The 15823-nt window shown below is 42.9% G+C and overlaps 1 protein-coding gene and 1 long non-coding RNA gene across 26 annotated transcripts in view; one reads left to right on the forward strand and one right to left on the reverse strand.

Moving 5' to 3' along the window:
- Nucleotides 1-2935, forward strand: part of LOC138918563 (uncharacterized) — a 41619-nt gene extending 38684 nt beyond the window's left edge. For all 3 annotated transcript variants that reach the window (XR_011428073.1, XR_011428071.1, XR_011428072.1), the window contains one exon: nt 1219-2935. This is a non-coding gene — a long non-coding RNA (uncharacterized lncRNA). The remainder of the gene's footprint in view (nt 1-1218) is intronic.
- Nucleotides 1-7285, reverse strand: part of GGACT (gamma-glutamylamine cyclotransferase) — a 47520-nt gene extending 40235 nt beyond the window's left edge. For 2 of the 23 annotated variants that reach the window (XM_023621786.2, XM_023621785.2), the window contains exons 1-2: nt 7129-7262; nt 6078-6252 (exon numbers count right to left, since the gene is read on the reverse strand). In XM_023621786.2, coding sequence (XP_023477554.1) covers nt 6078-6213 — 136 coding nt within the window. In that variant the 5' untranslated portion in view covers nt 6214-6252; nt 7129-7262. Of the gene's footprint in view, nt 1-316; nt 353-6077; nt 6253-7128 lie in introns of all 23 variants that reach the window. The other 21 variants (XM_070240447.1, XM_070240446.1, XM_070240451.1 and 18 more) reach the window with 20 other exon arrangements.
- Between the last annotated feature and the right edge of the window lie 8538 nt (nt 7286-15823).

Here is a 15823-nt window from a genome sequence, read left to right on the forward strand (position 1 = left end):
GTATTTAAATGTAGAATATCACCAGAAAACCAGAAATATTTATTTTTATAACAGGTACGTAAAATAAATTTAATTCTGTAATTTAGTCAAGAATTATTATAATACTCAAAAACTCAAAAAATTGAAATCAGTTAATTAAAAATAAAACCAACATAGTTATTAGGATGGCTCAAATAAAAAACCCAAGAGTATCAAGTGCTGACAAGGATACAGAGCAACTGGAACTCTCATGCATTGCTAGTGGGAATGCAAAATGGTGGGGTACAGTCACTCTGAAAAACTTCGGCAGTTTCTTAAAAGTTAAATATACACTTACCATATGACCCAGCCATCCCACTCCCAGGGATCCGCCCTAGAAAGATGAAAACTTTCGATCACATGAAAAACCTATAAACAAATGTTTATAGCAGCTCTCTATTCATAATCACCAAAAACTGTAAAGAATCCAGATGTCCTTCAACAGTGAATGGATACACAAACTGTAATACGTCCACAAGCTGGAAGACCACTCAAGAATAAGAAAGGATGCACACACAGATGAATCTCAAAGACGCTGTTTGAGTGAAAGAAGCTGGTCTCGGAGGTTACATACGATATAATTTCATTTATGTGACATTCTGGAAAAGGCAAAACTTATAAAGATGGAGACCACATCAGGAGTTGTCAGGGATTGGGGTAGGGTGAGGATTTGATTACAGGGGGGCAGAAAGAGGGAGGGTTTGCTTTGTTTTGTTTTCTGGGTGATGGAATTGCTCTGTATCAGGATTGTGATGATGGTTACACGAATCAATCAATTTTAAAACTCATAGAATTATACAAAAAAGGTCAATTTTACTTTATATAAATTCAAATAATAATAATGAATGAAACATGAGAGCATGCAACTCTAAAACCCTGAGTTAAAAATAGAAGGTAAAAGAAAGAAGAGCACGCTAAATTAGGCTAATACCCAGCATACATTAATCATTATTATTAAGAGAGACGGAAGAGATGTATAAACCAAGTACAATGAATGGGCTTTGTTTTGATTTGAATAAACCATCTGCACAGACTTTCTTAGACAACTGGGGAAATCTGAATACAGTATTAGATGGTATTAACGATTTTTTGTTTATTGTCAGGTAGGACTGTAGTTTGGTTAAAAAAATACACTTTTAAACAAAATTCATACTAAAATATTTAGGGGTAAATGACATGATTTCTGGTATTTGCTTACAGATTCTCCAGAAGCAAAGCAAACAAACAAAAGCTCAAAAAACAAAGGGAGGCGGCCCATTGGAGCAAGTTCGGCCCAGCCAGGATGCTGTCTGATGTCCAACGCTGTGCGGGCACCCAAGGGTGACTGTACTCCGCCTTGGAGTATGGCTGGGAATGCTCAAAAGAAAACGCTGAGAGAGGAAAAAAAGTGACTTGCTCTTTGCAAACACTCCCAAGAACGGCACCGAACTGTACTTTATTCACTGATCAGATGTAGTAATTCCCTCTCCTGGTTTTCATTAGGCTTTTAAAATCCGCATCTAACTTTACGGAAAACCAAATCAGGCAGTTGTGATTCTGTTCAACAATAACGGCTTAAAGAATGCTTTCCAAATATCATTTAATGCTCACAAATTAGTAAAACCATCATGGGATATAGAAATATTAGTAATTTTCATTAACTTATCTGCCGCATACTCCTAAGTGCAGATGACAACAGCAGGAAGAGGTAATTAACTCTGAAAAAGTGTAAAAACAGAGGTAGTAAACTGAACAAACGGAGAGTACAGCATATGAGAAGTTCTCTCTAATTTACTCTGGGATAACTCAGAGTTTCAGAGTTCCAGTAAGGCTCCCAACTCACTGGAAAGGATTTCTTTCCTACTGGCTCCCTAATACCCGGAAGGCACTACGGGGGAATCAAAATGAGGAGGGCATGGTTCTCATTTACCCAGAGTTAAGAGATGAGAAAATACTCAATATTTTAGTATGAATTTTGTTTAAAATAGTCCAGCAAGCAGTGTTTAAGGCTAGTGTGCAAAAACAATTACACAAGTAAAAACAAGAGCAGCAGCAAGTGCCCCATCAGGGTGCAGGGGCAGGAGGACCTGTGGGGAGGATGAGGGCACAGGAGTGACTCAGAGAAAGCTTCTAACAGCCCCTCAGTGGAGCTGGGAAGAATGGGTGACAGTTCCCAGGTGGAGCCAACATCTCAGAGTGGGTGACATTCTGCAGGTGGAGCCAACGGTCTCCTGTCACTCAGAAGCCTCTCCCACCTGTACTCTCCCACCAATACTGAGAAAGGAGGGGCCCCAACAGCCCAGAGCAGACTCACCCCTCAGTGTGGAAGAGCAGTGGAAACAGGCGCTGAGAATCACCAGCCACTGGGAGTAATGTGTCTGCTGCCCCCAAAAGTCTGGAGAGCAGCCCTGATGCTGCCGCAGCTACTGAGCTACAAAGTGAGGTGACTGAAGCAGCCCACCAACCTCCCTGCAAAGGTGCCCATGTCCTGACCCCCAGACCCTGGGAACACGTTACCTTCCATGGCACCAGGGACTTCACAATGATTAAAGTTAGGGCCCTGAGATGCAAAAATTATCCTGGATTATCCAAATGGGCCCAATCCAACCACAGGAGTCCTTAAAAAGTGGAGAACCTTCCTGACTCAGAGCAGAGAATGAGCTGAAAGGGATGCAACGCTGCCATCTTTCAAGGGGGAGGGAGGAGGCCTCTAGAAGCTGGAAAAGGTGAGAAAACAGATTCTCCTCCAGAGCCCCCAGGACGGGACACAGCCTGCCCTGATTTCAGCCCAGTGACCCATTGGACCTCCGACCTAAAGAACCGTTAAGAAAATACATTGTGTATAAAAAGGGAAAAATAAATAAATAAATAAATAAATGGATGGTGACAAATTGTAAAAAAAAAAAAAAAAGAAAATACATTGTGTTGTTCTAAGCCATGAAGTTGGCACCTTGTCTCAGCAGCACTAGGATATGAATACACAATCAGCCTCGCTCCACCCAGTCAGTAGGCCTTTGCCTGCACCCTTTCTCTGCTGCCCTCTGCCCTCTCGCACCACGCCTTTCTCTGCTGCCCTCTGCCCTCTCTCGCTGTACCAACAAAGGGCACTTTCACTCACTTAAAAGATGTCACCTTCCCTGTCCCAAATCTCCAAACCCTATTTAACCAGCCCAGGCGAGGTCATGACCCCATCCATCCTCTCAGCACCTCCACCTCTGCACGTGGTCCCTGCTTGACTGCGACCCTTCTCTTCTTTACGATTGACACTTATTGAGCATTGACTAAACGCTAGTTACCATGCAAAGGATTTTTCATGGGTTTTCTCATTCAATCCTCCTAACAACCCTACCAGGTAGACACAATTATTATCCCCCATTTTTTTAATTAAAAAGTTCAAAATCACCCAGCTAGTAAGTGGCAGAGCCAGGACTGGAAGCCAGGGAGTCTGACACAGGAGTTGGTGCCCTTAACTGTGACGTTAATATCTGTCTCCTACGTGAGAAATATAAGTTCCAAGATTTTGTGCGTCTATTAAGACAATACCCTCAGTTCAGCACAGAGTAGCTTAATTAATAGTTGCTGAATATGAATGAATGGGACAAAGACCCCCCCCCCCAACTCTTTTGTTGTTGTTTAAAGAAAACTTTTTTTATTATGAGAAGTCAAATATACACAAAAATAGAGTAATGATATAATAAACTCCCTAATACCTACCTCCCAACTTCAACATTTAATGTAGGGAAGAAGTCTCTTCTTCAAGTGAGAAAAATACAAAGAAAAAGTAAAAGGGTATTTTCAACTATCAGGCAAAGCCTATTTTAGGAAAACTGAGCTTCCTGGGTGAAGATTTCTGAGTCTTTTAAAGTCATAAATCTATATATTAAAAAATTCAAACCACATCTTAAGTATACTTGCCAAAAATGGTGAATCTGATTCCAATTAAGCCTTTAAATCTAACTTCCAGTTTACAGGAAACATAGAGTAGAGGGGCAAGCTAAATCATACTATGCAAAAAGCCAAATAAATCCAGAACGAGAGGCATCTATAGGCAACCAAGTGACATCAATAAATCACTGGCATTAAAGAAGCCCACGGGACTGCTCTAGATCACAGCCAACTGTAGCTTCAGGTAAGTCCAGCCTGCCGGTGGAGTTTAAAACAAAAACCTTCGAAAACAACATTTTAATGGTACACAGCCACGCTCATTCATCTACCTGTCGTCTATGGCTACCTTTGCAGCACAAGGCAGTTGAGCGGCTGCAACAGTGACCACATGGCCCACAAATCCTAAAAGAGCTAGTAGAGGACCTTTTCAGAAAAATTTTGCCAAATCCCTGTCGTAGATTAAAACAGACAACAGATACTCAGCAAAATGTGCCTTGTTTGAATTCTGATTCACACAAACCAATAGTAAAAGTAAGTCCATTTCTGAGGCAATCAAGGAAATTTGACTGTGGACTGGGTTTTAGAAAACACCAAGTAATTACTGTCGATTTGATTAGGGAGTGACAATGGTATTATGATTATATAGGAAATGCTCCCTTTTTGGAGGTGCATAATGCACTCTTTAGGGGTAAAATATGTTGTCTGGAATTCAAACGGCTTCAACAACAAAAAAGATGAAGGAGATATGGCCAAAAAAGAAACCGTTTTAATAAATTGTTAAATCTATTCGATGGATATACGCAAGTTCATTATACTATTCCCTCTGCTTTTATGTTTGCTTTAATTTAAAAAATATCAGATCTTGAGCAAAAATTAGAGTCCATCACCAGACAGCCCTTCTTTCCAGGCGCACCTCCTGCCCACCCCTCCTGCCGACCACTCCTTACACCCAGTCCAGCCTCAGTATATCAGAACTCCCCTATCTCCAAACATAGTTACAATTTAAGCTTAACTTTGCTCACGGTGTCCGCCACCAGGAATGCCCCATTCCATTCCTCTGCCTATAAAAATTCTACTCTCCACTCAAGGTCCAGCCCAAATGGGACCCTCCCCAAGTCCTCCAGCGAGAATTCACCTCTCTGTGCTCCAACAGCACACTACCCCGTCGGCATTTACTTCACCCTTCTTAACATGTTAGCTATTTACTGTGTCTGTTACCTCATACTGCCATACAAACCCTGAGATGTGTAGTAACTGGGTCTTCTCTGTAAATCCATTGGAGGGATATAGTGACACCTTACACAGAGTAAGCTCTGCCTACACGGCTCTCTGGTCCGACCTAAACAAGGCTATCTTGCTCCGAGCCATTTCACTGACGAGAAGGACCTTCAATCAAGGAAGGAATTACTGTTAAGCAAGATGCCAGACGTGTTTAACCGATGCTTTCTTAATAAAATCTCTAATACTTAAGGTTCACCCTGGATAGAGAATGTTCTAGAGAAGACTGCTAAGATTGCTTGATTTTGTCATTTTATTGTCACCTTTCCTTGGGACTTGTCCCTTTTCAAACACTGCTGCCCTCATCTCCATGCCAGCCTGCAGGGATGCCCTACCCCCTTGTAAAGGCCCTGGCTAACTGTGGGCACAAAGCCTTCCAATGACTCCACTTGGAAGAGCTGACACGGGTTGGAACTTTCAAGAACTCTTACTAAAGAAAATTAACAGAAAAATGAACAGATAATTTAAAAACTTAAACAGGAGCCAGCCTGGTGGTGCATCGGTTAAGTTCACACGTTCTGCTTTGGCGGCCCACGGTTCCCTGGTTCAGATCCCGGGTGCAGACCTACACACCACATATCAAGCCATGCTGTGGCAGGTGTCCCACATATAAAGCGGAGGAAGATGGGCACAGACATTAGCTCAGGGCCAGTCTCCCTGAGCAAAAAGAGGAGTGACGGCAGATGTTAGCTCAGGGCTAAACTTCCTCAAAAAAAAAAAAAAAAAACCCTTAAACAGGACCCGTTTCTACCCCTGTTCTGTTCTACTTCCCGCAGCCCACTATCTAAGGCCAACATGAATAGCCACCCTCTCTAGGACCACTGTTAATAGGACCCTCATTAGCAAGGTCAATTACTCCAAAATATTTCCAAACGAAAACCTCCCAACTAGAAATTAATTTAACCTTGCAAACCCACCTTTTGAAATACAAATGATTGCTAGCAGGGTCGTCTGCTTATTCAGAAACTTCTGGTTTCTCCTAGGAGTCCTTTCAGGAAAACAAGGCATTTTGGGAACATGAGGGCAATCTGCAGGAACTTTCCATATTAGCATTTCAATAAATTGAATGAAACCAGGGAGAAGAGTCTTCAGCTACAGGAAAAAGTACATAAGGACGTGTGAGTCTAAGACTACACTTTATATAGGTCAATCCAACTGGTTTAGAGATACATGATTTCTCCCTGGGACATTTGGCAAAATGAATAACCTGCCTTAAAAAATGGCTACAAGTGTGGTGCATTTTCTCATCAGTTCAATATTAATAAAGTAAGCCTGGTGCCAAGAAGGTGTGGTCAAAACACTGCGCATATTTAGAGGTTCGTGTGCACCTGGGGTGTTACCTTTTGGCCAACAGAGAGCAACAGCGATAACCATATTTCTTAAGGCAGTAACAGAAATTTTCCCCAAAATTCAGATGTCACCACAGCTCCAAAGAAACCTAAGCTTATAAACTGACAGAAGAAGTTTTTAGATTTCTTTTGCAGCGTTTGGGCTCCTCACAGACAGGAACCTCTAAAATCTAAAACAGCATTTTGCAAAGTGTTGGCCTCATTGAACGGAGAGAGCCTCTTAAAGCCACCTTCCCAAAGGTCGTACTTTCTCCTCCCGAGGAACGAGCGGCGTCTACACTGAGGGGGTCCCTAACTCGCTCTGCCCTCCCCCCGGGCCAGCAGGGGCGGCGCCTCACGCTCTTCTGGGGCCGCGTTTACCGGCCAGTGGCGCCTCCCTCCCAGCTGGTCCCGCAGGCCGCCCGCGTCCCCTTCGCTGCCCGGGCTCTGTGCCCGCTCTCCCCCCTCTGCCCTCTGCCCTCCCTTACTGTCCCCTCTCCCGGCCCGCGGGCCCCGGATTTGGCCCCCGCGCAACGCGCCGCAGGGAACGACGCCCCGAGTCCCCGGCGTCCCCAGGGCTCCGCGCGGAGGGGGCGGGGACAGCCCCCGGGCCCCGCTCAGCCCGCGCCCAGCGCCTCACCTGCCGCTGCCGCGTCGCCGTCGGGGAGGGCGGCCGGGGCAGCCGGGCGGAAACGGCGGGCCCAGGCGGGCGCAGCCGCCCCGGGAGGCCGCCCCCGGCGGCGCCCCCTGGAGGCGGGACGCGGGACCCGCCCGCCCCGCGCCGGCCAGCGCCGGCCCGCTTACCTGGGCTCGCGACGGGCGCCAAGCCAGCGCGCACACCTGGGGCGCCCCCAGCGGACACGCAGGCGAGAGCACGTCCCGCCTGGGCGTGCATGGCCAGCCTTGACTCCGTGTTGGACCCAGACTCACCTGGGGATGCACGGCGTTGGACACGTACACCCACCCGCACACACAGGAGCCCACACCTCGGGATGCGTCCCATAGGCCGGGTGCACACATCACCAAGGCCTCACTCTCCAGCATCCACGCTCAGCGCTGATACCATACTGGATATAGATAATCATATCGTCTGCCACACAGTTCCCAATTCTCCATTTTTAAATAAAACTGTGGTTGTAGGAGATAGTGACAGAAATGACTTACCGACTGTCACCCGACTCCTAGGACTAAATTTGAGTCCCAGAAATTAGAGGAGTGAAGACCATAAGCTGAAGGAGAATTTTTCTCTAAAGACTGGTCATACTGGGTTTACACAATGCGACTTTGGGGACCCACGTGACAGAAATGGCACAGAGTTGGAGAGAGGGCCACTTCTGTCCCCTCCTCCTCAGAGACACAAATATTTAAGTAGTTACTGGACTAGCAATAATCTCCCTGAATCATATTCTGCCCCTTCCACTTTCTCATGAATGTGGACTGATTGAAATCTTATTACAATCTGGTTTTTATCTAAACATTTCCAATAATGGTAATGTAGTTGTCTTATGAATAGATGTACAACTCCACAAGAAATCTAAAAGATCAGATTCATGTCGTAATTTTCATAGAGTTCTTTCTTGTCTTGGGAAGTTCATCATTAAATTGAAATATGTAAAAAAATCTTGATGAGTATATATTTTAACATTAATATTTTTATGAAGTGTAAGAGTCATCTTAATTTTTTTCAAAAGGAAGAATAGTTCCATTTTCTTTTCTTTTTTGAAGGAGAAAGATCATGTCGGCAAAGGAAAGTGAAGCAAATACATGAATAAATAATTCCTCTAGTAAAGGAAAATTAAAGATGGTGACAGGGTGTGTTAAATTGCATTTACTGCCAGATAAGAGTGGGAAAGCCTGACCCAACATAGGTTAGGTTCTGTGGGATGAAGTCTTCAGTTTAACTGTCAAGAAATAACTCATAAGCAAATAGTTTAAAGCAGTAGTTTTCAAAATGTGGTCCCAGTCCAGCAGCATCAGCAGCACGTGGGAATTTAGAAATGCGGAATCTTAGGCCACACTGCAGGCCTTCTGGATCAGCCACTCTGGGGGCGGGGCCTGGCAATGTGCATTTTTACAAGTGCTTCTGATGCAGCTTCAAGTTTGAGAACCATGGTTCATTGAAGATTTGCTTCAATGCTTCTCAAACTAATGTGCACATGAATCAACTGAAGATCTTGTTTAAAAATGCAGCTTCTGGTTCCGCAAGTCTGGAGTGGGATCTAGATTCTGCAAGATTGACTTGTGTATGGCTACCCACAATGGGGAGGTCTCTGTGAACACAGCTGCCCAGCAAAGGCCGGGGTGGAGACTACCTTCAGAGAGGCAGAAGTCACACAGTTTCTCAAGGAAACTGATCCGTCAGTTTGGACAAGTCTTTGGCTTGTCAGCTCAGGATTGGTGGGTTACGCGGGAGCCCTTTGCAAGCTGATTGTTCTGGTGGGTTTAGGAGCTGGGTTCACTCAGAGGCTGTCAGGTTGCGTCCAAATGGTACAGGTGAGATCCTCCCCGAAAAGGGTTCAGCCCACCATCAGCTGTTTCCCTGCTCATTCTGGTCCATTGCTCTGCCACCTACAATCTCCCGCACCCTCCAGGCTCAGGGTCAAACAGCCAGCAAATCGCTGTGCCTGGGTTCAAAACTCAGCAAACAGTTCCTTTATCAACTCAAAGGATTTAAACTAGCACCTGGCCGTTAACTGGAATTATCCATTTGGCCATTTTTGTTATCTAAATCTGAGCATGTAATTGCCAAGCTCTGTTTTCCAGACTTTGTTGTAATAAGGCAAACGCCTAATTTGTATTTGACTAAATACACTGCTACTCAGTATTATGCAAAAGATGCCAGCAGCATCTCCTTGTTACCCTGCCCCCATGCCTCCAGCGTTGCAAGTACCACACGATAGATGGGAAAATAGCTTCTGCATCTCTTGAAACTATAGTTATAATGTGAAATAAAGAACAGAACAAGGAGGCTATATAATGAGCTTGAGGTCTAACTGAATAACACTATCAAATCTACTGAAATATTATTGGGTCATTCTAGTAAATCATTAAAAATAATCATCTTTGGCCCTATATAACCTGCAATGTAAATTCAACCCACCACTTATAATTGTACAGCCCATGAGCTAAGAATGGGTTTTACATTTTTAAATGCTTGAAAAAGAATCAAAAGAAAAAATAATACTTTATGACACATGACAATTATATGAGATTCAAATTTGTGTGCATAAAGTTCTACTGAAAACACAGTCACACTCATTCATTTATGTACTGTCTATGGCAGCTTTCACATGACAGCAGCAGGGTTGGTGAGCTGCCACTGAGACTGCGTGGCTCGAAAGCCTAAAATACCTGCTATCTGCTCTTTCACAGAAAAAGTGTGTCTACCCTCCCCTATTGTGTCTTGCTCCAGCCTCTGTTACAATATCTACCTCTCTGTTCTGTAGTAGTTGATTTCTATGACTGCTCCCCACTGGGCTGAGTTTCATGAGGACAGACCTGTATCCTTTGTGTGAGTTTCCAGCACTTCCCACCATGGTGTACAGAGTAGGTACCTATTCAATAATATTTACTTAATTGAAGTTTACTTTTTGGTCATTTTCTCTATGTAAATCAATATGAACTTAAAAAGGCTTTACAGTTCAATGTAGGAGCTATTAATTAGGCTAATTAAAAAATCTGTGTGCTAAAAACAGAAAAAATATATTCTGCGAATAATTGGATTCCTTGCTCCGTTTCTAAACCTGGCTCTATAACATTGTTGTTAAATTTGAAAGCAGCAGGGTTATTTTTTCTTTCTTTTCATTCTGTCAAGTTATTTTACTTAGTACAACAGGTCCCACTGCTAAACAATTTCCACAGCAAAGAAAACGGACCTCATGAAGCTAAATTCATTCACATTAAATTCAATCCTGGTATTTCTGGAATTAATGTTTTAACGATGATGTGCGTGGCTGTCAGACATTTAAAAATAAGGCATTGACCTTTCTCCAAAAAAGATATGTAATATCTTTTCTAAAAAGTCTATGGAATTTTCCAGGCAACTGTAGTTGAGATGGTTTATGCTATTCGTGCCCTTATTCTTATGCTATTGTAATTTTATAACAAGCAAAGACTGGAGTAAAGCACTATACGAGGTTATTTCATTAGTTTTGGTGAATAAATTTCTAATCACGAATAGGAGAATAATTGTCAGAACTCCCAGAAAAAGTAGTCTGACCAGCGAAGTTTGCCATCCACCATGATGGAAACTAATTACATTGCAAAGAGCCATAACCAGGCCACAAACCAGTCTCTAACTCTGTAAAATGACTACCATTGTTCTTAAAACCAGAATCAAGTTATTTGGTCCTGCTCTCCAAAAGTAACTTTTTAAAGACAATACTGCTTACCTGGTGCCTAGAAATGTAGACATTACAAAATGAAACAAAGCTTGATTCCCTCGAGCTGTCCATGTAGGAGATTACACATATTGAGTGCTCTTACATTCTTGGCACCATATGACTCTTCTCATTTTATCCTTTGAACAATAGTATGAAGCAGATATTATCATTCTCATTTTACACATGAAATGGCTCCAAGAGGCTCAATAATCCATCCAAAGGCACACTGCCGGTTAACAAGAGTGTGGAGACTTGAACCCATATCCAGCTGAACCTAAAACCGGTGCTCCTTAACATGTGGGCTAAAACAGGGAAGCTGGGAGGTATACAGTGAAGTGTATCTCATCTGGACTAATAATTTCTTTATATTTGAACCTTTTTGTTAAAAGTGCTAGTTCCAGTGAATATAGTTCTATCCATGAAGAGCCTTCATATACATTATCACATCTGATCCTCGCCCTTGCATTGTAGAGTAAAGGCCAGGTAGAGAATTTCCTCCACTTTACAGAGGAGGCAAAGGGGTTAGATGGCTTGAGCAAGATCATGTGATTAGCATGTGACCTGTCTTAGCCCAATTGAAATCTTCCAGTACAAAACCATCATTGGACAAAGTCAGATTTATTGGTGCCTTGCAGTGGCAGAGACTACACACCAGAGCAACCCTGAGATGCCTCATCAAAGATGGAATTTGGAGATTTGGGGGAGGGATGATGTTTAGGGGGAGTGGTATTTTCACAGGCTGGAGACAAACAGGGCTGTGTGCAGAGGGTCAACATCAAGTCTGGACTGCAGAATGGACCCAGGGTCCTATGTCCTTGGACATCACAAAGTTTCAATAGATGTGGAAGGGTGTATCCAGACGCCATTTAAATGAAGCTCAGCAAATAGTTTGGAAACCGAGACTGAGGCTGCTTGTGTGTGTGAAAGTCGCTAGGATCCTCCAGGTAGAGCAGGATGTTTCATTCTCACTGATGACTTCAAACAGCCACATCTGATAGTCACTGCTCTTCCAGAACGAGGTGTCTCAGTGAGGAAGAAGGCAGCACTCACGCGGCCACAGAAGGCAGGTCTTTGACACATTCCAGTTTCGGCGGGTCCGTGGGAGAAATGTGGTTTCCACGTCACTTCGCAGCTGTCTGAATCTGTGCTGTCTCGGCTTGATGAACGGGGGAACAGAAGCTTACTTTTTCAGTCTGAGGCACTTCTTACCTTACTAGGCCATATCAGGACTAGAAACCTTCAAAATATTTTATTTCCACAAGAGTGGTGGAATTTCAAACATTCTTACATTTTACAACAGATTTTTTATGAGGACTCATATAAGCGTCCAAAGCAGGTCACTTTTATAACTTTTTACAGTGGACTTCTGTCTAAGATCGAGTTTTGAAAGGTTAAAGCAAAAAGGTTAAGCATCTAAGAATATTTAAAGACCACTGGTGTAGTCCAACTCTCTCATTTCATAGAGGAGAAATTAACAACCACCACCGCCCTTGCTTTTATTAGAAACGCCTGAGGTGCGCAGTAATTTAGTGACTTATCCCAGATTCCTGGTAACTAATGGCAGGTTGGAAGTGTTTATATCTAATTGAATTGTTGAAGCTTAAAAAAAAAAATGATGTATGTCAGTGAAGTTGGCCCAAGGATAGATTTCACACCCTGGTCTCTGTTCTTCCACATGCTCACCTTGTTTGCTGATGTCTGCAGTTTTCTAGACCAGCACTGTAAGAGCTATCATCCATACACTTTATCAGAAAGTTCTAGAAATGAGCAGTTTTGATATTCCTCAAGACAAATCTCAAGTCTATTCATCAAAATTAATGCTATTGAAATGCAACTGCTGAGACAAAACTGTTTTTAATGATGGATAAAAGTGCAATTGAAAGCTACAGGGAAAACATTTTCTCAAACACTTATCCTAAGTAGGAAGCAGAAAGCTTTATTGGTCCTTGAAAAATACCACATATTTAAAAATAAAATGATTAGAAAAGCAGGATTCTCAAGGCAGTTTTGACAAACAGTGTAACATTTAAAGGACTTGTTGAACTAATCAGACTTAGAACATGAGTGATAAAAATAAAAATCTGAGACTGTTTCCTGGGCCATAGAATTACAGGATACAAACCTCAAGAAAAGTGAGGGTTCTCCCTCTTTCAATTATTTATTGAATATTACGATGTGCCAAGCACTGGTTTAGGACTTTATATACATTTTCTCCTTGAAACCTCTCAATAATTCTGTGAAAAAGGTAATCCCAGCCCCTATTTTACAGATGAGGAAGCTGAGGGGCTGAAGGACTGTTCCTTGCTGTATAAGTTTCCTAGAGCTGCCACAAATTCCCACAAACTGGGTGGCTTTAAACATCAGAGATGTTCTGGAAGCCAGAAGTCCAAAATCAAGGTGTGGGCAGGGCCACGCTCTCTCTGAAGTCTCTAGGGGAGGGCCCTTTCTTGTCTCTTCCAGCTCCTGGTGGCTCCTGGCATTTGTTGGCTTGTGGCAGCATCACTCTAATCTTTGCCTCCATCCTCCCGTGGGCTTCTTTTCTCTGTGTGTCTCTCTGTGTCCTCTCCTCTTTTTATAAGACATCCGTCATTGGATTCAGGGCCCATTCTAAATTCAGGATGATTTCCTCTCGAGATCCTTAACTAATTACATCTATAAAGACCCTATTTCCAAATATGATCATACTCTGATGTTCTGGGTGGGTATGGATTTTGGGGAGATGCTATTCGACCCACTACACTTGCTTAAGTTCATACAATTGGTAAATGCAAGAACGAAATTCAAACACAGGTGTAACAGATTTTCCCTTCACATTCAAGCTTTATGCACCCAAATGCCACCTATATCCAGACAACCACCAAGAGTCACACAGCATATAGATTTCAGTGAAGACTTACAGGCATGCTTCAGAAAAGAGTCTGCACTGCACATACATAGTCTGGCCAATGGTCTGAAAACTGCTACCTCCAAAGTTCTTTTCATGCAGCATCACTCTGGAGCCCCCAGTCTCCCAGCATCCCTCTCATCTGTTGAGCAAAGCAATTTAGCAACCGCCTCTCATTACCTGAATTTCTCTTATGGTGTCTCCTTCCTACCCACACACCTTATCGCAGCTTTATTACAAACACATCCGTGGCTCTCTTGAATAAAGATTTCTCTGTGATGTCACACATATTCCTTTATTAAGAAAAATTATTTCAAATGATGCAGAGAGTTACAAAGTAGAAAGCGAAAAATCTCTCTCCTTCCCACTTCTTATCTCTGAGAAACAGCCAATGTTAAAATAAACTGTAATTCCTATAAGTTTAAAGAAAAGAGATTGGATTATGAAAGAAGAACAAGTGAAGAGCCTTGATATTTGATGGCATTCTCTTGGCTTCCGTCTCCACCATTATCTTTTTTTGTCCCTTTCATCTCAACCAAACTGTCCCACATGGGCTTTGTTTCTTCTCCTTTGAACTAGAGACCAGCTTCCGATTTGTATTTTGTGACAAACATTATCTTAAAAGAGGCCATAGCCTAAATTAATATCTTCTTGGTAGAATTTTAGAGGTGGGAGAGATCATTCAAGACAAGGCTCTTTGGGGGTTTTAAAATGGGCCTGTAATAATCCATAATCATATTTGGCATATATTAATGAGTATTTCAAGTAACATGAAATGTCTCACTTTACCGAAAATCAGAGTTTCTCAACTCTTGGGATCCTTCTATTTGGGTCAATATGTGCATTGCAAATTCCTCTTATCTATGCACAATATGGCTAACCCTTCAATGGAGTTTATGCCTCAGTATAACTCTTCATTTTCCCTGATGCCTGGTGAAGCTTTTACCATAAATACAAGGCCCAAAGGAGAAGGCAGAGACAGCTGAACCAATATCTGCCCCTATGAAAGGGATAGAAAGTTCAACTTAATTCTGTTTCATTGCCTCCAGGAAAAAGACAGATTCACCAACTAATGGAGAATTTTTGTGTGTGTGGGTGAGGAAGATCGGCCCTGAGCCAACATCTGTTGTCAGTCCTCCTCTATTTTGTATGTGGGATGCTGCCACAGCATGGCTTGATGAGCGGTGTGTAGATCCGTGCCCTGGATCCAAACCTGTGAACCCCAGGCCGCTGAAATGGGATTGCCTAAAACTTACGCACTACAACACCGGGCCAGCCCCACTAATGGAGAATTTTGAATATAGAAGAAGGAAAGAAATACCCTGATAACCTGTGACACCTGGGCAGCTGCAAAAATGTAGAAGATGTGAATGAGTGACAGAGGGGCCTGCTGACTCCCCAAGGAGTCCCTGGAGAGGGACCTGGTAACAATGCTTAGTCCCAGATGTCTACACCAGCACGTCCAAACTGGGTACACAGTGAGGGTGAGGTAATCCAGACTTTAAGCTCCACAGGGGCGGGAATCCCAGCTGTTTTCATTTTCCATCGTATCCCCAGCAGCCAGCACACTGCTAGTACAGTCAGTGCTCAAGGAAACATCTTGAAAAAAGTAATGACATGAAAGTAGCATGAGGGATCCTTGTGATGGGACTGTTCTGTATCTTGACTGTGCTGACCACACAAATCTACACGTGATAAAATTGCAGACCTACATACGCAAATGAGTACATGTAAGACTGGTGACATCTGGATAAGATTGGTGGATGTATCAATGTCAATTTCTTGGTTGTGATATTGTACTATAGTTCTGCAAGATGTACCATTGGGGGAAATGAAGTACAGGCTTTATGGCATCACAGTATTATTTCTTATAATTGCATGTGAATCTGTAATGATCTCCAAATAAAAAGTAATAAAAATATGAGAGTAAAAACAATCTCAGATTGGTGACATCAATCCAAAATGTAGTAGGATGTGAGTCAAGATGGACTTTGGCTTTGAAAAGCTATACCCTGTTTAAAAGAGAGAGGCCACTGAGGGAAGAGGCCTACTAATCAAAAAGACAGACA

This window comes from Equus caballus, chromosome 17, assembly GCF_041296265.1.
Source record: "Equus caballus isolate H_3958 breed thoroughbred chromosome 17, TB-T2T, whole genome shotgun sequence".
NCBI lineage: Eukaryota > Metazoa > Chordata > Mammalia > Perissodactyla > Equidae > Equus > Equus caballus.